Source organism: Chlorocebus sabaeus, chromosome 15 (genome assembly GCF_047675955.1).
Source record: "Chlorocebus sabaeus isolate Y175 chromosome 15, mChlSab1.0.hap1, whole genome shotgun sequence".
NCBI classification, from domain to species: Eukaryota; Metazoa; Chordata; class Mammalia; order Primates; family Cercopithecidae; genus Chlorocebus; species Chlorocebus sabaeus.
In genome coordinates, this window is record NC_132918.1 from 17031604 (window position 1) to 17057304 (window position 25701).

General features: G+C 41.8%; 1 protein-coding gene and 1 non-coding gene across 4 annotated transcripts in view; one reads left to right on the forward strand and one right to left on the reverse strand.

The window, feature by feature from the left end:
* The first annotated feature begins 15564 nt into the window (after positions 1-15564).
* Positions 15565-25701, forward strand: part of NCEH1 (neutral cholesterol ester hydrolase 1) — an 89567-nt gene continuing 79430 nt past the window's right edge. The window contains exon 1 of one of the 3 annotated variants that reach the window (XM_007972091.3): positions 15565-16669. In XM_007972091.3, the coding sequence (XP_007970282.3) occupies positions 16436-16669 (234 nt within the window). In that variant the 5' untranslated portion in view covers positions 15565-16435. The remainder of the gene's footprint in view (positions 16670-25701) is intronic. The other 2 variants (XM_037988561.2, XM_073023461.1) reach the window with 2 other exon arrangements.
* Positions 25363-25465, reverse strand: LOC119620760 (U6 spliceosomal RNA). The gene has a single exon (XR_005237312.1). It is a non-coding gene; the product is annotated as a U6 spliceosomal RNA (small nuclear RNA).

The following is a 25701-nucleotide window of genomic DNA, read 5'->3' on the forward strand; positions in this document are numbered from 1 at the left end:
ATGTGGAAAAATCAGAACCTTTATACATTGTTGGCAGATAGAAGATTCTTCAACCTCTTGGGGAATAGATCTGGCATACACCTATCCTACAACCTTGATACTTACCCTAGAGAAACCATCTATGAAAAGACATATGAGAGTGTTTACAGCAGTTTTAAAACTGCAAAAAACAAGCAAACAAGCAAACAAGGTGTGATTTGCCAAGCACCAGAGGGTCACAGAAAGACATAAATTCCATATTTTGGTCAATAGGAGTGAGTTAGTGGAAACCTAAAATTGTCATGATTCTAAAAGTTTTTAACCTTTACCCTAGAGAGAATGAACAAATGGGTACCTTATGAAATAATTTGTAGGGTTATGTGAGGATTGTATGAAATAGTGTTGATTAGAACAGTGCTTAGAACAGTGCCTGACACCTAGAAAGCACTCAATAAATGCTCTTACTATGATCACTTACTTGGCAAATATTTACGAGGTACTTCTAAGCCAGGCACTATGTTAAGCACTGGGGATAAAATGACAAAACAAACTGATATAGCCTGATCTAGACAATTTAAATCCAATCATGCTGCTTTCTTTTCTGCACAACTGGAGTGCAGAAGGCAATACCATAGAGCATGATACCATTCATGATAGAGAAGTAATTCTATGTTAATATGTATGACAAAGAAAATATTCCCCTACTTTGGGAGGCCAAGAAGGGCGGATCACGAGGTCAGGAGATCGAGACCATCCTGGCTAACACGGTGAAACCCCGTCTCTACTAAAAAAAAATACAAAAAACTAGCTGGGCGAGATGGTGGGCTCCTGTAGTCCCAGCTACTTGGGAGGCTGAGGCGGCAGCAGAATGGTGTAAACCCGGGAGGCGGAGCTTGCAGTGAGCTGAGATCCGGCCACTGCACTCCAGCCTGGGCAACAGAGTGAGATTTCATCTCAAAAAAAAAAAAAAAGTTCCCCTAGTGCATACTAATGTGAAGGTTGTGATGCTTGATATAGTCACAGATGTGGTCAGGAAAAAAAAAAAATAACTAATGCTTTATCTCTTATTATTTTTACCTTCTCTTTCACACACAGTTGAACTTATTTTGTAGGGGCTATTAAAATATTAATCTATATTCTCCTTCATTAAGTGTAATTTCCTTTAATTTTTAACAACATTTTGCATGCTTCCTTTCTTTTGAAGAAATAATGAAACTGTTATGTATAAGATGTTATCAATATTTTCAAATTCTGTTGTTTCATTTTTCCTAATTAAAATCCTTTTTGTTGTGTGTTATCTTTTTTTCATGAATGTGACTAATCAAGGAATTGGTGTATATTAAATCACTGCTCCTCACCAGGTGCAGTGGCTCACACTGATAATCCCAGAACTTCAGGAGGCCAAGGCAGGAGGATGGCTTAAAGCCAAGAGCTTGAGACCAGCTAGGCAACACAAGACCCTCTCCCTACAAAAAAGAAAAAAAAAAAATCACCACACCGAGAACACCAAAGTAAAATTAAAAGCCAAGAATGTGCTACCAGCTGTTAGTAGTAGATACCTCTGAACACCATTCCTATGTTGCTTCGTTTTTTAAAATTGTGAACATGGATTACTTTTATAATTTAAAACTTGGAAAAACAAAACAGCCCAAATCGTGCCATTTTCTTCATTAAGCCTTAGACTTCCTCTTGGAGGCCAGTGACATATATCCAAGAACCTTCCCATGAATTTTGAAGGTCTTTTACTAACCTTTCCCCAAGCAGAATGAACAAACATATTTTAATGCTATGAAAATAAGGAACATAAGTTGAAAGAACCATTTCCTTAAAAAAGTCTTGGAATACTTTAAGGTAGAAACCACAATGCTTATCTGAAATTTCAAAATAATACTAATCATCATCTACACATAAACTTTACAAATAATTGTGAAAATCTCAAAGAAAAAGCTTTGAGTGGACAGTCTATTAGTCTATTCCATTATCTTGTTAGGGCTGTAACGAAAATACGATTTTATTAGTACTATCTTAGGTCTCTAGAGAAAAATCAAAATTTATGTGTAACAATATTATCACAGGGAAAATAATTTTAAGTAAAACAGACTTCGAACTATCCTTGAGCAAGTTCTGTCTTGATTTCTTTAGTGCACTTTAAAATTCCTCAAGACAGAACAAATTACATATTATTGTGGCACAATTCCTCTTATTGAATCAGGAAAAGGTGATTTAGGCCTCGGCTTTGTTTCCTAGGCCATAGAAATGAAGGGCTAGGTTCTAGTTGGTTAGAAACCATAGATAGAAACCATAGATGGCTAGGTTAGAAACCATAGATGGTTTCTCTTTGACTTAAGGCACATTCCTGGACTTTGCCTCCACCTGCTTCACCTGGTGGTCCTTTTTATATTTCTCTCATATGGACAGGTACTGCCAGGTATGAGGCGTCCCAAGATGCTCTCCCTTTCTTTTTTTTTTTTTTTTTCTTTTTGAGACTAAGTTTAACCCTTGTCGCCCAGGCTGGAGTGCAATGGCATGATCTCGGCTCACTGCAACCTCTGCCTCCCAGGTTCAAACGATTCTCCTGCCTCAGCCTCCTGAGTAGCCTGGATTACAGGCATCCACCACTACGCCCAGCTAATTATTGTATTTTTAGCAGAGACGGGGTTTCTCCATGTTGGCCAGGCTGGTCTCCTGACCTCAGGTGATCTACCTGCCTTGGCCTCCCAAAGTCTGGGATTACAGACGTGAGCCACCGTGACCAGCCTGCTCTCCCTTTCTCATAGACCTTGAATAGCTTAGACTGAGTCAAAGCGTGCAGGGCTCCACCACATTTATAAAGGGTGAAAATCTGCTCCACAATACTGGGTCCAAAAAAATCTCATTTTCTGTAGTTTTCTAATGTTTACCTATATGAGCTACTCATCAGGATCAGTGGGAAATTTAAACCACTAAAGGAGTGAAGATAGTGCAGGCAGGTCCCACCTTCTTTCTAGGATCATAAAAAATCTGTGGCGTGATGTACAATCCAAAAAATTTAGGGGAAAGGACTCTGGTCTTTAGTCAATTTTGACCACCTCTGAAGTATTGTCAATGCTTGCATAAATTGTTAGCAGGCAGCCACCTCTATTGCTTTCACTTGAAGCTCAAGTAAGAGTATCTTATTTCCCAAATCCATGACGCTTGTTCAGTTCCCAAGCATCACCAAGCTACCCTCACTGAGAGTTTCTTCCTTCTCCTGGAGTGCTATGTGGGAGTGGATCAGGGATTCCCATCACTCTCACATCTGCCTTCAACATGTTTCAGGAAAAATACACTGGAAGTCAGATCAGAATCTATCTTCACCTCAGAATCTGTGTTAGCCCTCTCCTTCTTCTTCCTTCCAATGCTTCTGAAGCACAAAATGGTTTACTTCCTTCAGGGCAAACAAGGGAAATGGGGCTGTTGATAGGGTCTTCAATATCCTGGAGCTTTTCAAAGAAAGGAACTCTCGCTCCTAGATGTACTTCGGGTAATGATAATTCATTCCATTAAGTATCCAAACATGAGTTACTACGTGATACTAAAAACAAATTAAATTTAAACATTATTGATTAATGTAAACATTGAAGCACATAAGTTTCATAATTATTAAAATCGCAAGTCTAACAGGTTATCTTAAATATTATATACACATCTAACAAGCTAAAAAACACAAACATATTGATTATAAAACTTATTGTTACTTTTATACCTCAAGCAGTTAAAAAGTATTAATAACACCGATTTCAATTTGTGATGTTTTTGTTTTTGCTTTTGAGACAGAGTCTCCGTCTGTCACCATGCTGGAGTGCAGTGGCACAATCTTGGCTCACTTCAACCTCCGCCTCCTGGGTTCAAGTGGTTCTCCTGCCTCACCCTCCCTAGTAGGTGAAACTACAGGCAGCCACCACCACACCCAGCTAATTTTTGTGTTTTTAGTAGAGACGGGGTTTCACCATGTTGGCCAGGCTGGTCTCAAACTCCTGATCTCAAGTGATCTGCCCACCTCAGCTTCCCAAAGTGCTGGGATTACAGGTGTGAGTCACAGCACCCGGCCTAAATTTGTGATTTTTGTTATTTCTACACTATTCTCATTATTTCTCATTCTGTTTAGGATTGAGAAATATTAATCCTAATTAATATTCATGATTAATATCTTAAATATTAGGATTATAGAAATATTAATTATATTAATATTAATAGAATTGATTTAGGATTAATTACATTAATCCTAAATTATACTAATATTAATTATATTAATATGATTACAGAAATATTAGTTACCTATAGGGTTATAATTCTAGATGTAAAAAACAAAAAATGTCAATGCAGATTACCCAAGATTACAGATTCTGGATTGTCAGCATATTGGACCTGCTTGTACCTTTCAAATCTGAGCTGCTGACCTCCAGGCTGTATTGCCTTTCCTATGAATTTTTTGTGGCATAGACACTGATGTGGAACTTAGGTCCTTGGGCAGCTCAAAGCAGAATCAATAAGCACAGTGGGGATAAATCATAGAATGTTAGAGCGAGAGAATGCATTGACATCGGTCTCTGCTCACTTCATCTTCTAAATGAAGAAAAGGAAGCAGGCCGGGCACAGTGGCTCACGCCTGCAATTCCAGCACTTTGGGAGGCCCAGGTGAGTGAATCACGAGGTCAGGAGATCACGACCATCCTGGCTAACATGGTGAAACCCTGTCTCTACTAAAAATACAAAAAATTAGCCGGGCATGGTGGCACATGCCTGTAGTCCCAGCTACTCAGTAGGCTGAGGCAGGAGAATCGCTTGAACCCGGGAGGCGGAGGTTGCAATGAGCCAAGACTGCACCATTGCACTCCAGCCTGGGCAACAGAGTGAGACTCCATCTCAAAAAAAATAAAGAAAAAAAGAAAAGGAAGCAAACACTCATAACAAAGAGACTATCACGATGATCTTTGTAATAGTATAGGACTCATGAGCCTATGAACATGAACAAGGGTAATGGCAATAAAAAAGAAGGTAGCTGGGCCTGGTGGCTCATGCCTGTAATCTCAACACTTTGGGAAGCTGAGGCAGAAGGGTTGCTTGAGTTCAGGAGTTTGAAACCAGCCTGAGCAACATAGCAAGATCTTGTCTCTATTAAACATTTTTTTAAAGGCCGGGTGCAGTGGCTCACGCCTGTAATCCCAGCACTTTGGGAGGCTGAGGTGGGCAGATCATGAGGTCAAGAGATCAAGACCATCCTGGATAATGTGGTGAAACCCTGTCTCTACAAAAAATACATAAAAAATTAGCCGGGCGTGGTGGCAGGCACCTGTAGTCCCAGTTATTCGGGAGGCTGAGGCAGAAGAATGGCGTGAACCTGGCAGATGGAGCTTGCAGTGAGCCAAGACCACGCCACTGCACTCCAGCCTGGGCAACAGAGCAAGACTCCATCTCAAAAAAAAAAAAAAAATTAAAATTAAAATATGGTTATAAAAAAAGTTTTAAAAAGAAAAAGAAAAAAGAAGGTGTATATGTGAGATGCAGGGCAAACAAAAATGGAACACTTTCTGATGACTGATTATATGCCAGAGAATAAGATAAAGTTTGGTTCTACAATTGTAACAGTTCTATAATCGGTAACATGGTATGAGGAGCTGATTTTATAACAAAGTATAGTATACTTACAGCAGAGTTTGCCTTGTTTCTCCAGGCAGTAAGATTAGTACAGCCACTGAATGGAGAGTAGACTGCCCTTGAACAGGGCTGTCTTATATCCCCAACAGAATTGTTAACAAATTAGTTTTTCTTCATACTATGCAATAACTTTAAGTATTTAATAACAGTACCATTCAAAGTATGATCTATAGACCAGAATCAGTATGCAAATTGTTACCAGTTCACGAATACAGAAATTGACAAGTATTTAGAAACTTTAATAGGAATTTAACATTGTTGTGGCATCCAAGTGCACAATCAGAGCATTTGAACTTAAATATCTGTCTGCAAGGATTAAAAAAATCCTAGTTGTTGTTTATTCCAATACTATGCACAATAGCAAAGATATGGAATTACCCTAAATGTTCAGGAATAAAACTTTGGTAGCAGTATGTCTGGGTCCATAGCCCAGCTCTGCACTGTCTAACAGTGACTTTGGGCAAGTTACATCACCTCTCATTTTTCCTCTTAGTTTGGGATAATAACATTACTTATCTCTCTTTTAACTTGCCTGGCAAAGCACGTGCTCAATAAACAATAGCTATTATTATTAGCACAACCCTACCATTTACATATGAGGAAACTGAGGTCTAGGAGGCCCAAGATCACATGATCGGTCCATAATTGAACTAGGACTAAATGCTGGTGATCTTTCCTGTTCTCTTAGCTGCCTTTCACAACCCTATTTTGCAATTCTCTGAGTTCCTAGCAATGCCTCAACATTGTGTTTATTTTGTCTTCTTAGAAAATATGAACAAAAATATGCATCAGGTTCCGTATATATTTTTATTTTGTGCATATGTAACACTTTGTATTTTATGTTAGGGCTATGCATTCATTAATTATGGAAATGCAATGATGTAGAACTGTAGATGAATAGAAAGGAGAAAGAACAAATGTATCTATGTTGTAATTCCTGTCTATCCAAAGGAATCCAAATATATTAAATGGGCTGGATTTACAAAACATTAAAAATCATCGGTGTGAATTTATACTGTAAATGGTTATCTCAGTTAGGGCTTTTGGTTATAAACAACAGAACCAAATAACTGTAGCAACTTTTTCTTTTTTCTTTTTTTTTTTTTTTTTAGACAGAGTTTGGCTCTGTTGTCCAGGCTGGAGTGTAATGGCATGATCTCAGCTCACTGCAACCTCCACCTCCTGGGTTCAAGTGATTCTCCTGCCTCAGCCTCCCAAGTAGCTAAGATTACAGGCATGTACTGCCATGCCTGGCTAATTTTTGTATTTTTAGCAGAGATGGGGTTTCGCCATGTTGGCCAGGCTGGTCTCGAACTCCTGACCTCAGGCGATCCACCCTTCTTGGCCTCCCAAAGTGCTGGGATTAAAGGCATGAGCCACCATGCCTGGCAACTTAAGCAAGTTTTAACAAAAAATCATAGGGACAATCATGCAGTCCCTAAAGCCATCATGAGACTGTACACAGAGCCTCTGGGAACAGCAAACACAGACTATTCCACCAGGATCTTTTGCTTCTGATGCTGCTGAGAGTTTTGTACCTCTTGATCAGACTCTGCACCTTTGACAGACTCTGCGAAATCACAGTGTTTCCTTTGGAGTCAAATCTTACTTGAATTCTACTAAGTCAAGGTCCAGGGGACATGCTGGGTTCTGAGAGAGAGCCTGGGAAAGTGAGATTTATAGCATCCCGCTTGCAGAGCTAGCATTTGCAGTATAGGAAGTTACCAACATTTAGAAAGAGTGTTCAAAAGATTCTGAGAGGCCACAGGTATGCCAATGCCCACTATGATGTATATGTAAAAAAATGTCTCATTCATATGTCCCAAACATTTTCACTACAAGGCATATGCAGAGTCAGATGGCTCACCTATTAAACAATAATCAATAAAATCAATATTTCTGGGGGAGTTAATAGGAGTTTAAAATTTTTCCTTTTTATTCTCTTTTCCTGTTTATCCATTGCTTTTCTTCTTATTCTTTTTCTTCACTTGTCTTTTTCTGTAAAGTTATTTCTCTAAATATATTGTTCAGAAACCTGAATAAAGACAATTATCATTAAATTTGAAGGCATTTAATTCATTCATTAAAATTGAGTGAATTTACCAATGCTTCATAGTATTAATTTATTCAAAATATTATTTAAGCACCTACCATGTGCAGGCAATATTCTAGACACCCACGATATAGCAATGAATAAAAGGGACAAGAGTCTCTGTCTCTCTGATGGAGAGAGGTGGAATTTTAAATTACCTCAAAACCTTACAAAAAATAACAGAGTAGGATTATTTTTCAATAAGAGAAAAGCAAAAGTATATAATTCAATTTTCAACAACAAAGCTCTGAGTGTCAGAGGCATTCAAACCACAGCAACTCCATCTTGAATAAGGACTGAGAAAAATAAGGCTGGGACCTACTGGGCTGCCTTCCCAGGAGGTTAGGCATTCTTAGTCACAGGATGAGATAAGAGGGTAGCACAAAATATGGCTTGTTGGGGTGATCAGACCTAACACCAGGTCGTGGGGGTGACGAAATCGGGCAGAGTCAAAGGATTGAGAAACAGACAGTTTGAGAAGTAAAGTGGGACTGGGGGCCATTGCGACTGTGGAGGCTGCAAAGGCCCCAAGCTCTGGGAGTCCACACTGTTGGTAATCCAACAAAGAAACAGGTGGTGAGAATGTGGACGTCAAAAGGGCAGGCATATGATCTACAGTGGTGACGGTTTAGCATTTATATGGAACATGTTCTGCTACTTGAGATAATGGGAATACAATGGATCTAGGAGCCTAGGAGGGCTAGAAGCAAGGAGCCAGCAAGTCTAGACCCATTCCAGGGGACATTATGTCAGACATGCAAGCCCTGCCTCAGCTTTCTTCCCAATACTCAGCTTTTTTCCCAACAATAGGTCACAAAGACCCTGCTGATAAAACATGATGCAGTAAAGAAGCGGGCCAAAACCCACCAAAACCAAGGTGGCAAGGAAAGTGACCTCTGGTCATCCTCACTGCTCATTATATGCTAATTATAAGACATTAGAATGCTAAAAGACACTCCCACCAGCGCCATGACAGTTTACAGATGCCATGGTAATGTCAGGAAGTTACCCTCTTTGGTCTGAAATGGGGAGGAACCCTCAGTTCTAGGAATTGCCCACCCCTTTCCCAGAAAACTCATGAATAATCCACCCCTTGTTTAGCACATAATCAAGAAATAACTCTAAGTGTACTTGGTCAAGCAGCCCATTGTTCTGCCTATGGAGTAGCCATTCTTTCATTTCTTTGCTCTTTTTTTTTTTTTTTTTTTGAGACAAAGTCTCACTCTTGTCGCCCGAGCTAGAGTGCAATGGCACAATCTCAGCTCACTGCAACCTCTGCCTCCCAGGTTCAAGTGATTCTCCTGCCTCTGCCTCCCGAGTAGCTGGGATTTCAGGTGCCTGCCACCACATCCAGCTAATTTTTTGTATTTTTAGTGGAGATAGGGTTTCACCACATCGGGTAGGCTGGTCATAAACTCCTGACCTCAAGAGATCCACCTATATGAGTGATGTCTTTCTAAGAGGAGAACAGATAGAAAGACCAACACACAGAGAAGATAGCCATGGGACGACAGAGGCAGAGACTGGGGGCATTTACAAGCCCAGGAACACCAAGGATTTCCAGCAACCTCCGAAGCTAGGATGAGGCAAGGAAGAATCCTCCCTTAGTCCCTGTCAACACATTGGCCATACCAACACCTAAAATCAACACCTTGATTTTAGCCTCCAGAACTTTAAGATAACTATATGTCTGTTGTTTTAAGTTACCAAGTCTGTGGTACTTTGTTACAGCAGTCAAACGAAACTAATCACTGAGGGCAAGATCCAGGAAACTGGGAGGTGAGGTACCAGGAGTGGTCCCTGCAATGTGTGTTTATGGTGGGAGGGGGAAGCAATATGATACTCCAGTTCAGGAAGCAACACTGTGGTTTTCCTGGAGTTGCCATGAGACGACTCCAGGAAAAATTCAGCCTGGTCCAGGCTGGTCCAGGATGAATTTTTTTATAAACTCATAAATCTCTGGGGTGATGATATAACAGGTTGGTTTCAAAAAAGAGAGAAAATATTCATTTTATTCTTTGAACACAACCCTAGATTTTCTCCGTTAAGTGAGTATAATACCGTTTTGGTTGGCAAGATCAAGTATGAGCTTCCAACCATAACCAGTAGAGGGCGTTATGCAAAATGGGCAGACACATAAAGGTAGTCATTGACAAGCCATTTTTTGAAACATATCATGTAGTGATTTAGACCTTAATTAAATGTCAACATTGCATTTAGACCAGAGAATGTTGCTGAATACAATGCAGAGTAGACCAAAAACAGTTTAAAGACTTTTATTACTTGTATCAGTCTTTGTATTTTATACTTACATAGTTTATATTAATGGCTTGATGTTTGTTTCAGGGTTTGATACATCACGTGTCCCTGGTAATATACTTGTATCATACACTTTGCATTATATAGTTTGTATAAGTAGTTTAATATGTTATGATACTTGGGTTACCCATCTTGGCTGTTTCCAAGTATAGCCCTGACACCTCCTGTAAGGGTCCAATCTCTAAATCCAATGGCCTGCTGGACATCTCCATCAGGGTGCTTTACCTGGAGCACATCACATGCTCAATGACTCAACTCATTTTTTTTTTTTAATTTTTTGAGATGGAGTCTCGCTGGAGTGCAGTGGCGTGATCTTGGCTCACTGCAACCTCCGCCTCCTGGGTTCAAGTGATTCTCCTGCCTCAGCCTCCTGAGCAGCTGGGATTACAGGGATGCACCACCACACCCAGCTAATTTTTGTATTTTTTAGTAGAGATGGGGTTTCACCATGTTGGCCAGGCTGGTCTTGATCTACTGACCTTGGGATCCACCCGCCTCAGCGTCCCAAAGTGCTGGGATTACAGGTGTGAGCCACCATGCCCGGCCTAAACTCATTCTTTTATCCCCTCACCTGCTTTGTCTCTGATATTTCTTATGCCAGTTAATGACATTGCCCAAACCAGAAACTTTGAAGACATTACTGGCTCCATTCTCTCCCTCTCCCTTTCAAGAATCCAATTAGGAAATTCCATCAATTTAACTTCTCAATGATTTCCTTGCCTCTCTGTATTCACCACTGCTCCATGCCTCTAGTTCAGACAGACCCCTCTCTGACCACTTCCTCTTGGCCTCTTGTCAACTTTTCCTTCTCCTTCTCCTAACCAGTATATGCCAACGCCCTCTGGCCTGCTTTTCTTCTGACCAACCCTAGATCCTTCCGCACACGCACGCGTGCATGCGCACATACACACACACACACAGAGACATGCAGAGCTTCTGTCTCATTCATTGTCATGGCTTCAGTTACAGGCTGAAGATTAACATTTACACCTCCAGCTTGTGTCTGGGAGCCTATGCACTGTCTTCACTTAAATCTTTGCTAGATACCTCAAACCTAACTCTTCCAAGCTGAATTTATCATTTCTCCTTAAATCTTTCACCCTTTACCATTCTTTATCTCTGAAAAGACAACCCCATTCTCCCATCTGCTTCAGCAAGTGACCTGGAAATTCATCTTGACTCCTTTACTCTCCCTTTACAAGTCCTCTCGATTCTACCTCTCAGGTATCTTTTGACTCTTTGTTCTCATTTTCATCACCTGATACAAGTTTATGCTAATACCATCTGTATCTTGGACACCTTGAAAGCAACATCCTTGACCGGGCGCAGTGGCTCATGCCTGTAATCCTAGCACTTTGGGAAGCTGATGTGGATGGATTGCCTAAGCTCAGGAGTTCGAGACCAGCCTGGGCAACACAGTGAAACCCCGTGTCTACTAAAATACAACAACAACAACAACAACAAAAATTAGCCAGGCATGGCAGCGTGCACCTGTAGTCCTAGCTCTCAGGAGGCTGAGGCAGGAGAATTGCTTGAACCCGGGAAGCGGACGTTGCAGTGAGCCGAGATCGCGCCACTGCACTCCAATCTGGGCAACAGAGCGAGACTCCATCTCCAAAAAAAAAACAAACCAAAAAGCAAAACAAAAACAAACAAAAAAGCAACATCCTCCCAACTGCTTCATTCTCTCCCCACAAACATACCCTCTACCAGAGTGATCTAATGTACACCCTTCAACACCTCCCCACTGCCTAAACGATAATGTTCAAACTCCTCAATGATGTAACATACGTAGGAGGCCCTCCATTATGTGATCTCTAACTCTTCAGGTTATACTCTCATTACGCTCCACCTCCCTGCATCTGATGCTCCAGAAATATTGAACTATGTGTAGTTCTCTGCTCCCATCACACTTCAGAATTCCCATATAATCTCTTCTTTCTGCTTGGGATGGTCTCACTTATTGTCTGCCTGTACACACACTCCTTTTCAGCCTGCAAAACTTGTTCAGTCATCGCCATTTTTGAGTATTTTTTGAGTATTTCTTATTCTTCATTTTTCTGGAACAGAATTAATTTTGACTTCTTCCGTGTTACGTCTCTGAACTTTGTACATATTTGAAACTATCTACTTACCTGACTTTCTCTCTAACTAGAGCACTTTTTCACAGGGAAAAGAACTATATTTTCATCATGACAGCATCTACCACAATGCCTTACAGATAGCAAAACTCAATAAATGTTGAACTAAAGTTCTGCTTGTCTTGGATGAAGAAAACCACTTTACATGGTGTAATATATGGCACTTTGGGAAAATTATTTCAAGTGATAAAAATAAAGATTTTGTTAAGCAATGATATTGCTATGTCATATATTTAGATGCTAATAAAAATTAAGACAATTCCATAAAAACGGAAAAGTCAATTGCTGCACTCAAACTATACCTTATTGCCTTAGAAGCACAGTATTTTGACTCTTTTTGTCATCGTTCATAATTTATGAGTATGTCTTATCTCCCCTATCTCTAAAATATACCCAAAATCTGTCCCCTTGAATCCATTGTTAAACTAACTGTGGCTCCAGGCCACCATCGTATCTCATCTGGATTACTGCAAAAGCCACCTGACAGGTCTTCTCCACATGGCAGCTGTTGTGCTCCTTTTTAAATATATGAATAGATAAGATCATGTCACTTTCCTGTTACAAAACCTCCAATTGCTTCCCATTGCACCAGAATATTCAGACTCCTTAACACGGCCTATGTGTTCCTAAATGATCTGTTTTTCTGCACCTATACTACCTCTGTGACTGAACCTGTCCCGCCACCTCTTCCACACTACTCCTGCCTCACTAGCTGTTAGTGTTCCTTGATGGGGTTAGCACCTTAGAGCCTCTGCACCTGTTCCCTGCACCTCCACAACCCTGCATGGCAGTCTTCTCCTGTTATGCAGATCTCAGCTCAAATGGCATCTCCTTAAAGAGGCCCCCTTTCCCACCCAATTTAAAGCAGCTCCCAGACACCCTGTTCTGTTTTCTCTTTTTCTTCTTCTTTTTTTTTTTTTTCGGAGATAGAGTTTCACTCTTGTTGCCCAGGCCAGAGTGCAATGCTGCAATCTCGGCTCACTGCAACCTATGCCTCTCAGGTTCAAGCAATTCTCCTGCCTCAGCCCCCCGAGTAGCTGGGATTACAGGCGCCCACCAGCACGCTCAGCTAATTTTTGTAGTTTTAGTAGAGGCAGGGTTTCCCCATGTTGGCCAGGTGGGTCTCGAACTCCCAACCTCAGGTGATCTGCCCATCTTGGCCTCCCAAAGTGCTGGGATTACAGGCATGAGCCACCATGCCCAGCCGTTTTCTCTTCATTTTTAACCACTTAGCAGTAGAGCTGAGTGGTAAAGCACATGAGCGCTAGGCTCAGACTCTGGGCTTACATACCAGCTGGATGGCTTGGGCAAAGCACTTCATCTTTCAGTGTCTGCTTTTAGAGTAACAATGGTACCTACTTCGTAGAATCGTTATGAAGCCAAATTAGTGAATATATTCAAAGTGCTTACCATAGAATTACTTCATAGCAAGGCAAATTAATGCATGTTGCTTATGAATTTTTGTTTGTTTCTTTATTGTTTGGCTCTTCCTTTTGTATCTTGCTTATATCCTCCCCTGAACCCTACCACCCTCCAAGCATATAAAAACAAAGAGTAGAGACCTAAGGTAAGTAGAGACCTTACACAACTTCTTTATTTCCCAATGCGGGCCAGGTATGTTTGTTGAATGAATGAAGCATTGAAAACAAGTGATGAAGGTGTTTATGTTTATCTCAAATTAGTTTCATTAAAAAAAACTCTCAGATCTACAGAGGCTCTCAGATTTCTGATCTGGGAATTACTGCAGTTTCTTTGTTCTTTCTTAGTTTCTATCTCTTAGTGTACTGCTTAAGCGAAGTCACACTTCACTGAGGCAGAAATAAATATTGCTACTATCACTTACAAACTAGAGGAATATGAACAAGCTGCTTGGCTGTGCTAATCCTCAAGAGGCTCATCTATAACACTGAGAGTGTTACTGCCAGTGGAAGAGGGAAGGCTGAGTTAGGTGTGGGGATTTTTGGATTTGTTTGCTTGTTTGTTTTTGGTTCGGTTTGGTTTTGTCATTAGCTCTAAGATCTATGTTTTCATGAACATATAGTCAAAATCTAGGAGAAAAATATTGTCGACAAAGTAAAACTTGAATTTATTTTGCAGATTTCCTGAAAGCAAGTAATGTAACTAAATCCAGTAGTCAGTTTGGTTTATATCTCCAGGATTATTTCTATCACCCATAAAGATTAGCTTCTGGCTGGGCATGGTAGTTTACAGCTGTAATCCCAGCACTTTGGGGGGCCGAGGTGGGCAGATCACCTGAAGTCAGGAGTTCAAGACCAGCCTGACCAACATGGTGAAACCCTGTATCTACTAAAAATACAAAATTAGCCGGGCGTGGTGAAGGACACCCGTAATCCTGGCTACTTGGGAGGCTGAGGCAGGAGAATGGCTTGAACCCTGGAGGCAGAGGTTGCAGTGAGCCAAGACTGCGCCATTGCACTCCAGCCTGGGCAACAAGAGCGAGACTCCATTTCAAAAAAAAAAAAAAAAAAAAAGGATTAGCTTCTAATTTTCTGCACATATACTCACACACAAACCTAAACATAAACATTCCTATCTGTCTAGAGTTATGAGCTTAACCAGTAACTTAAAAGCAGTGGCTCATGCCTGTAATCCCAGCACTTCGGGGAGCCAGGGCGGGCAGATCATGAGGTCAGGAGTTCGAGACTAGCCTGGCCAACATGGTGAAACCCCATCTCTACTAAAAATACAAAAATTAGCTGGATGTGGTGGTGGGCACCTGTAATCCCAGCTACTCGGGAGGCTGAGGCAGGAGAATTGCTTGAACCTGGGAGGCAGAGGTTGCAGTGAGCTAATGCCATTGCACTCCAGCCTGGGCGACAAGAGCAAGACTCCATCTCAAAAACAAAACAAACAAACAAACAAACAACAAAAACAACCCCCCCAAAAAAAAAACCAGAGAGAGAACTTATTTGAAATACCATGAAAGTGTGCCCTTCTTATCAGTTTTCCTTCAACTTTGAAGAGGAAGCCAACTGTTTCCTAAAAATATCATTATCAGAATCGAATTTATGGTTATTTCACTTCTATTGATTAGATTAAATTAAAATTACTATCTTAAGATGCATAATTATACATACCAGGTGTTTTAAGATCTTCATCAATAAGTTTGGAGTTGTCATCCTACCACTTTCTTGAAACAGGTCTTTAAATGTTTTCCTTCTGGATTTCTGGTTGAAATTTTGCTAGTGAAGTTTTCTCTCTCCCATTCAGTACTCACCCACCCCTCCTCACCCCCAATCATTAACAAGAAATCTGGGTTTAAATGTATTTCTGCTACCATTGACCCACTGAAAGAATTTTTTAGGTGATATCCACAATTTTCTCCAATAAAGTTTTATTTTTTCCCTTTGTAGTAATTTGTGGAGAGATCTTCCAATGAAGAACCAAAATTCTGTGTCAAATTTTTACCCTCTAGTTTTAGCATTCATTTGTAATTTTCCGTGGTTACTAGTTGGCATTCTATTTTAAGAAAAGCCTTTCTTCTTTCCTCATTTATTTATATTAATATAGATTGCTGAGTTTTATTTTAATCAATGGGTTATAATCCATTATGATGATTCATATTGATGGTAAAATTATCCCAGGTTTAGCCACTAGAAGACCCTTCAAGTTGGGAGCTGTGGAATTTTGACCAGTTCCTATCATTTTTTGAGCACTTCCGCATCTCTGGCACAACAGGTTCATCTTGTACTTTACAGCGCCAGCCCTGGTATCAGCCTTTTCTCAGAGGTGGTATCAAAAAGCCGTGGTTCCTTTTATTGGAGCATGGGATTTAGAAACAAGACGTGGGTGCTAGATGTACTACTGGTCTTTCATTGCTTGAGCCAGAAGAATTTAATATCTTCTTTTGCCGTATATCAGCTAGAACTACAAACCACTCCAAGTCTGGCTCCAGAAAACAGAATTTTTATTTCCTTTCTCAGTACTCTGAGTCAGAATGACCCACTTGCTTTGTCCAGAGACTCGTCACACTGAAACTATTTTCCATTTGAGACCCTCCAGGAGGAAAGCCATCCTCACACGCATGCAGTACAAACCAGTGTCCTCCAGGGTCCGCTATGCTACCGCCACCGCAGCGACAGAGCCTTCCTCAAACCTGGAGTGACTGCCACACTTTGCAAGGACACCGTAGAGGGGGCACGTCCGCGCTCCAACTTCCTCCCGACGCAGCCTCTGATTGGCTCCTGGGCTTATAAGAAACGCGTGAATGAGCAGCTGCCGCGGGCAGAAACTTGCCAGAGGTCTCCGGGTGGCATCGCCCTTTCCTCTTTGCCAACCCGCTGGGGAGCCGAGCCGGGGGAAGATGAGGTCGTCTTGTGTCCTGCTCACCGCCCTGGTGGCGCTGGCCGCCTATTACGTGTACATCCCGCTGCCCGGCTCTGTGTCTGACCCCTGGAAGCTGATGCTGCTGGACGCCACTTTCCGGGGTGCACAGCAAGTGGTGAGGTGCAGCCCAGCGCTGCTTCTCTCTTCCTCCTCTTACGCAATATTTGAAGGGGATACAAAATTCCTCCGCCGGGTTCCACGAAAACGCAGGTTTTTTCCTAATGCATTGAGGCTATCGCTTTGTAAGGTGGTCCAATCGGGAATTTTCAGGGTATCGCATTCGCCTTCTTGCTAGCAGCGGGCTAGATTTGCATTTCCCCGTCTGCGTTTGTGACAGGGAAGAAGTGCTTGAATAGAATATGACAACTATTTAAACCTTCGTCTGTCCTAAATATCTTCCTCTTCCTTGGTTTGCAACGTCAAAAGGCAAATTCTTCAGCATTTTATAAACCTCCCTTCCCCACACTGTCGTTCTCTCATAGGGGCCGGCAGAGAGTGAGTTAAATGTTTTTAGGAGAGCTCGGGAAAAGCAGGCTCTGGTTCCTGGGAATGCAGCCACCTTAGAAGCAGAAGCAGGCAAGGGCAGTCTCCCAATGTTACCAGGCTGTGGAGCGCTCCGTTCCGGGGCACAGCAGGCAGGGCTCTCCATCCAAGCACTTGAGGAACCGTAGGGATTTCTCGTTTCACCCGAGGCAGATCTCAGTTCAGCCCAAGAAAGGGGACTGGGAGGCTGGGCTGGCCGAAAGGAGGTGAGGAGGCGTTTCACCCGAGGCAGATCTCAGCTCAGCCCAAGAACGGGGACTGGGAGGCTGGGCTGGCTGAAAGGAGGCGAGGAGGCGGCAGCCCTGGTTTGCATGATGCATGTTTTCTGCTTGCCCTACAGCATTTATTTTATGTCCTTGGCTGTCAGATAACCTTTTCCTGAGTGAGGTTACCTGCCTTAACCCGTGAGGGTAGCATTTCTCTCCACTGTATCATAGGTGTGTGTTCATTCCTCCCATGGACAGGAAAATGTAACTGTCTCTGGTTTATTCCATGGTAAGAGGTATTATTTTTAGTGTCAGAGAATCTAAAATCTAAACTACAGTCTGCAGCCAAGGCTGAGCCCTCTGATTGGACAGTATTTCTGAGCAGCCTGCTCTATCTAAACTCTAACCTTCTCCAAAACTAAGCCTCCTCCCTCCTCACAACCTTGGGCTTTAATCTTAGAATATTTTTATAAACTCCTTCTTTCAGAAATGACAACTAGAGAAAGAAGAAAAAAATCATTTCAACCTGAGAAAGCTGATTTTTTAAAAATATGATTTTCCCAGAGGGTTTATATTCCTGTTCCCTGTCCATTCACTATGTGTAGGATTACATAATCTGTGGGGCTTTATCCTGTGAAAAGTCCCCTTACTAGGGTAGCGTAGCTATTGTAGCACATTCCTAACATGGATTTGCTTTTCCTGAATTCAGCCACATTCTCACCTCCAAAGCTTTTTCTCTCTTACGAAAGGTCTATGAAACTATAGACCTCTGCCCCCCTTCCTTTCCTCCTGCTTCCTATAATGTTGACATGGTGAAAATGATCATCCCCTTCCTTAGCACTGGTGTCATTAAAGTCAATCTTGGTGTAGGAAGCCCTGCAATCCCTCTCCTCCCCCATGAAATTATGTAATTTGGAAGTAATACCCTTCAAAGATTGAGGAACAGTGATGTTTACTTGATGTTTACCTGGGTGGGTTAATGGTCTTCTACAATAGCTTAAACATAGGAAAACAGGAAAAGGATCAAACTATGTTGGCTGCAGAGATTATTCTTAGTTTTCAGGTCACCAAAGAAGTCTTTTCCATCATAAGTAATCTCGGACAAGCTAGGTTTGGAGAAAAGCTTTTCTTTCCCAGCTAGGCTTGCCAACCCATCAAGGACAAGGCTGTGTAAGGTCCTCCACAAAGTATACCCTCAGGTGGTGCTTGAGAATGATAGTGGGTGTAACCTGAAGTCAGTAATAGATGAGGTAACCAGTGTTCTCACCTGACACTGTGGCTCAGGAGTGGATTTGCAGAGAAATGGCTCTTACCACTTCTCTTCTAAATTGTGAAATATCAGAAACATCATTATTCAGATGGAAACATATTCTACCCAATAAAGCAATTTACCAGTGTCACCTCAAATCTTCCTGAACTTTCCCTGTAAAATAGGGCAATACCTACCTTGTAGGTTTGCTGTAAGGTCTAGTAATGTATTTAAGTGCCTGGTACTTGTAGTGAGTCTTCTAGTTGTCCCAAAGGGTTCATTGTGGATTGTGGGAACATCTATAAGAATGCTCACCTTTTTTGAAGCAATAAAATAAATATAAACTGGAAATAATTTATATAGTTGAAACCTGGAGCGCTACTACTAAATTTCATGGTGTCATGGCCTGGCGCGGTGGCTCGCACCTGTAATCCCAGCACTTTGGGAGACCAAGGCAGGGAGATCACGAGGTCAGGAGTTCGAAACCAGCAGCCTCGCCAACATAGTGAAACCTCGTCTCTACTAAAAATACAAAAAATTAGCCAGGCCTGGTGGCAGGTGCCTGTAGTCCCAGCTACTTGGGAGACTGAGGCAGGAGAATCACTTGAATCTGGGAGGCGGAGGTTGTGGTGAGTCAAGATCGTGCCACTGCACTCCAGCCTGGGCAACAAGAGTGAAACTCTGTCTCAAATCAATAAATAAGTAAATAAATAGCATGATGTCAACCTCGTTACTCAAATAATTTTAGTTTGAATTGATTGGCTCAATTACAAAATCTATTGAAGCTGTTTGAGAGATTAAGCTCAGCCTATTTCCTAACACAGCGTCAGCCGCCTACCATCAAGAAATGTGAATGTTATTCTGTTGTCATTGGCAAATACTTTACCCTTTACTACTCTTTATCTCCTTTATCTTGTACAGTGAGTCAGATGATTGAGATTATGTTCATTGCGCTTTTCTTCGTTGGGGTTCCCCATAGTCCCTAAGGAGAAGCTACTTAGGATCTCTCTGACTCATCTCAAACACAAATGCTGTTAGAATCACCTAAGAACTGTTTAAAACAAAACAAAACAAACAAACAAACAAAAAAACACTTGATGCTCAGGTTACACCACATACCAAACTTACTTAGAATCTCTGGGAGATGAATGTTCTTAGCAGTGTTTAAGAAAAGTTCCGGCCGGGCGCAATGGCTCACGCCTGTAATCCCAGCACTTTGGGAGGCCAAGGCAGGTGGATCACGAGACCATCCTGGCTAATATGATGAAACCCCGTCTCTCCTGAAAATACAAAAAAATTAGCCTGGCCTGGTGGCGGGCGCCTGTAGTCCCAGCTACTCGGGAGGCTGAGGCAAGAGAACGGTGTGAACCCAGGAGGCGGAGCTTGCAGTGAGCCGAGATCGCCACTGCACTCCAGCCTGGGCAACAGTGCGAGACTCCGTCTGAATCATCATCATCATCATCATCATCATCATCATCATCATAAAAGTTCCCCAGATGATCTTAATTGCAGCAAAACTTGAGAACCAATGCTCTATAAGATAAAAGGCATTGCTGTTGTAGACAATATATTTTCCTGAAACTGCATGTTATATTGCATATGTGTTGCTGAAAATGAGCCCCTTTGCATTAGCATGGATTAGTTCATCAGATTAGTTGATACTTTGGCCCTAAGGGGATAAAATACTAGCTAGGCAAATTTCAGTGTTATAGCAAAGCCACCAGAAGACGTGAGCAGTGGAAAAGTACTAACAAAAGGAGCTCTGGGAAGGGCAGAGGTGTAATTTAGATGACCAGGCAGCAGGAGACTAGAGGAACAAAAGAAGACAGTCTGGGGAAGTCCTGAAGGCTGATTTCCAAATGCTATGCAGACAGATTTTTTTTAAAAATAGTAATCTCAGTGCAGGTTAAAATACTGAGAAGTGTACACTGCTGGAGAAAATGTATGTTAGAACCACGTTTTTGTAGAACGGTTTGACAATATCCATCAGAAGCCTTAGTAGTGTGTTTATTTTTTGACCCCATAATCCCTCTAAGATGGAATTTATGGTAAGTAATGATGGATATAGGCAAACCTCTAGCTATAAAGATGGAAACATTTTATAGGATTAAAAAACTTGTTCATCAGCACCATAAGACAAAGATAAAAAAAACCAAAAACTTGTTGAACTAGTCTAAAAGCATGGCCACTTATAATAAACGTGAAGGCACATTCAGCAATCATTTTTTCTTTTATTTGCAGCACCATTTCAACTAATGAAGGCCGGGCATGGTGGCTTATGCCTGGAATCCTAGCACTTTGGGAGGCCAAGGCGGGCAGATTACCTGAGGTCAGGAGTTCAAGACCAGCCTGGCCAATATGATATGGTGAAACCCTGTCTCTACTAAAAAATACAAAAAATTAGGCGGGTGCAGTGGCGCGCGCCTGTAATTCCAGCTACTTGGGAGGCTGAGATGCCGCTGCATTCTAGCCTGGGCTACAGAGTGAGACTTCATCTCAAAAAAAAAAAAAAAAAAAAGAAAAAAGAAAAAATTTAAGAGCAGTAAAAGACTAAATAATGGTAAATTCATATTTGGGAATACTAGGCAGTTAAAAAAATTTAGGTTGTAAAATGTTTAATGACTTGCAAAAGATGTGTACTACATGTTAAGCAGGAAAAGGCTACAAAATAGCGTATACACTATTTATATATCAAAACATGTATCTATGTTTGTATAGAAAAAGCAGAAAGATATAATTTAAAACATGATTTTTTCTTCTGGGCCATAAGGTTGTATCTTCAGTTTTCATATTGGTATATTCTAGATTTTCTACAATGAACATGTAGTAATAAATTATTTTAAAACTTCTTTTATCCAGGCATGGTAGCTCATGCCTGTAACCCCAGCACGTTGGGACACTGTTGCGCCAAACCCCCATTAACCTCAGTAGTGAAGGCACCAGGTTGAAGAGGCTGAAGAAGATTCCCAGAGCCTGCAGACAAGACATGTTTTTGTTGTTGTTGTTGAGATGGAGTCTCACTCTGTCACCCAGACTGGAGTGCAGTGGCGTGATCTCAGCTCACTGCAACCTCCACCTCTGGGTTCAAGTGATTCTCGTGCCTCAGCCTCCGGAGTAGCTGGGATTACAGGTGTATACCACCATGCCTGGCTAATTGTTGTACTTCTTAGTAAGGATGGGGTTTCGCCATGTTGGCCAGGCTGGTTTTGAACTCCTGACCTCAGGTGATCCACCAGCCTTGGCCTCCTAAAATGCTGGGATTCCAGGCATGAGCCACCGTGCCCAGCCAAAACATAGGGTTTTATTAGGGGCTTACAAACAAGGGAAAGAGTTCAGTGGTGGTGGGCTGGACAAAAGAACTACTTTATATATAGAAATGGGCCATTGGCAGCAGGCTGGACAACATGTCTGTCTTTCTGCAGTACAGTGGTGGCAGGCAGGGCAGGAAAACCACAACTGCCTGCAAACATGCAGTTTACATAGCATTGTCACTTGATGTCCTCCCCCTAATGACTTCCACCTGGCAACCTTCATTTAACCCAAAACTCAGGGCCCCGATCCCCTGTACATCCCTGAAGGGGTGGCCTGCCCCTCCACACCTGTGGGTGTTTCTCGTTAGGTGGAACGAGAGACTTGAGAAAAGAAATGAGACACAGAGACAAAGTATAGAGAAAGAAAAAGTGGGCCCAGGGGACCGGCGCTCAGCTTAACAGAGGACCCACACCGGCACTGGTCTCTGAGTTCCCTTAGTATTTATTGATAATTATCTTTATCATCTTAAAGATAAGGGAGTGGCAGGACAATAGGATCATCGAAGGGAGAAAATTAGCAGTAAGACATATGGACAAAGATCTCTGTGACATGAATAAGTTCAAAAGAAAATGCTGTGTCTTGATATGCATATGTAAACATCTCCATAAACCTTTTAGCAGCATTGTTTCAGCCTATCACATGGGGAGAAACCTTGGACAATACCTAGCTTTCCTAGGCAGAGGTCCCTGCGACCTTTGGCCGTGTAAGTCGTGTACGTGTCCCTGGGTAGTTGAAATTAAGAGAATGGTGATGACTTTTAACCAGCAAGCTGCCTTCAGGCACTTGTTTAACAAAGACACATCCTGCACAGCCCAAAATCCATTAAACCTTGAGTCACCACAGCACATGTCTCTTGCAAGGATGAGGTTGGGGGTAGGGTCACAGATTAACAGCATCTCAAATACAGAACAAAATGGAGTCTCTTATGTCTACTTCTTTCTATATAGACACAGTAACAGGCTGATCTCTCTTTCTTTTCCCCACACATCCCATGTTCCGTGGTGGGGATTGCTCACATGTTTATCATATATAAGGAAAAAATCACTGGGTTGGGCACTTGGGGACTCCCTAGCTCAGAACACACATTTAGGTGTGTCAGCCCTACAGGGTCATTCTCAGAATGTGCTTAGGTTATTCCTATCAGCTGAGTTTACAGAGGCTGAGGTGCAAGAATCACTTGAGGTCAGGAGTTCGAGAGCAGCCTGGACAACATAGACGGTGCCAGCCTCCCCATCTCTACAAAAAATGTATTAAAAAAATAACTTTTTCCCCCAGGGATAATTTTTCTATTTCTAAAGTGGAATTGATGTGCGTATGCATATCAATGTATATTTTAGTATTTGCTTTATGAGGAAAACCGAATTTCTTTTAAAAAGACTTTACTGGATCCCCTGATATAGCTATCATAGTGCCATGCTTTGTGCTCAGTTACCTAGACTTAACATGAATTGAAATCCTGTGTGAAGCTTTGGGGAGACACTAAAGTGACCTAGAAGAAACCACAGTCTAGTAGGATGGAGAAGTCATGTTACTATATAGCTATTAAAAAGCTAGGAGCTGAGAGGTGTAGAACAGGTGTAGTTACAAAATCTCATAGGAGGGAGTTTAGAATGTATAGTTTAGAAGAGTGATAAACTCTTCTAAAGAGTGATCCTCCTGCTTTGGCTTCCCTAAGTGCTGGGATCACAGGCATGAGCCACCGTGCCTACCTGTAATTGAATTTTCTTTTTTTTTTTGAGACGGAGTCTTGCTCTGTAGCCCGGGCTGGACTGCAGTGGCCGGATCTCAGCTCACTGCAAGCTCCGCCTCCCGGGTTTACGCCATTCTCCTGCCTCAGCCTCCGGAGTAGCTGGGACTACAGGCGCCCGCCACCTCGCCCGGCTAGTTTTTTGTATTTTTAGTAGAGACGGGGTTTCACCGGGTTAGCCAGGATGGTCTCGATCTCCTGACCTCGTGATCCGCCCGTCTCGGCCTCCCAAAGTGCTGGGATTACAGGCTTGAGCCACTGCGCCCGGCCCTGTAATTGAATTTTCAAGTGAAAAACCGGACTATATTGCCTACCTAATCTAAGGTGTGTCATATTATGAAATTTTAACAAGTTCTTTTTCAGTGTTTAATAAAATTAAAACCCTGGAAGTCGTCACTTATTAAATGAACACCAAGGCGAGGAGCTGGTCTGGCAAAACAGAAATGTGTAAGGCAGATACGTAAACTTGAGAAGCTTACAGTCAAGTGGGGGATGATAAACCAACTGCCGGTGTTAAGGTGGGCATTTGAATGATGGAAGGACAATGAGACTAAAGGTAATAATGGTGTCCCAAGGGAGCTCGGAGCATGAGCCTGGCTTGTCTTGATTATTCTCTAACTTACTACTGCTTATACTATGAATCTTTTCAGTGACATAATGTAAAAGAAGTGCTGAAATAGGTATTTGTGCTGCGTGTTCCCCTGTTTCTTATGGGTGACAGTGCTTTTGGACTAGTTGATCAAGGATTTTTATCATGCCAAATGTCCCCAAAGTTGTTGAGACTTAATGTCACCTCACCTGAATTCTCTGTGCATGATGTGCTTTTGGGCTGTGTGGGTGTGGTTTAAATGACAGCTCAGCTGGAACCTGCAGAATTCCAACGTGCTAACCTCTTTCATAACAGTTTTGAACTGGAATATTTACTATTATCAGGTAGATTTAACTTTAAAACATCAGTAAATAATGATTGTCCAGAAATTGTGATGATGCCTATTTTTTCATGCACATTGTAACTTCACTAACCACAATTTTTAGCTGATTTGCTAGGATTTTTCTTTAAACATATGGCAGCAAAAGGTTTTAAGAATAGTGTCGGGGGCATTATTTAATCAGTATTAGTTCTGACAGGTGAACAACCTGAGTTGGTCTCTGCAGATAGTACCTATGAAAAATTAAGGTCAGATTGATTCAGCTACCAGGTGTGTAAGATAATGCCCAATTTATAGTTTCCTTTTTATTTTTTCTGGCACTTCTACAAATATAGCCCTAAGCATAGAAATACCCTCATTATTTTAATGGGACGTCCTATCTCTACCATTCAATTTGAGCTTGATCTGAGACATTTCTATGAAGTGTGAAAGTACAGTTAATCATTCTTAAATGTTCATTTTATGCACAATTACTTCTTTTAAAATAACATATATTTACTTTTTTTTTTTTTTTGAGATGGAGTCTCGCTCTGTCACCCAGGCGGGAGTGCAATGGTGCCATCTGGGCTCACTGCAACCTCCACCTCCCAGGTTCAAGCAATTCTCCTGCCTGAGCCTCCCGAGTAGCTGGGATTACAGGCACCTGCCATCATGCCCGGCTAATTTTTTTTTTTTTTGGTATTTTTGTAGGGACAGGGTTTCACCATGTTGGCCAGGCTGGTCTCGAACTGCTGGCCTTAGGTGTTCCAACCACCTCGGCCTTCTAAAGTGCTGGGATTACAGGTGTAAGCCACCACGCCCAGCCATATTTACTTTTTAAAAGAAAATATGTAACACCACAAATATGTGTCATCCTTCTGCAGGGGGCATGCTGGTCCTCTCTGAATTGTTCTGATTTTAGTATATTTGCTGCTGAAGTGAGCATCATGTATTTATTTTTGCTGCCAAATGAAATTATGTGGGAACTGTCTACCACTTCTCCTTCACTTTATGTTTGTATAGAATGAAGAAATGTAATTGACTTATTTTTTTTTTTTTACCCTTTATTTTTTTCTTAGAGACAAGGTCTCTTTCTGTCACCCAGGTGGGGATGCAGTGGTGTGATCACAGCTCACTGCAACCTTGAACTTCTGGGCTCAAGGGCTACTCCTGCCTCAGCCT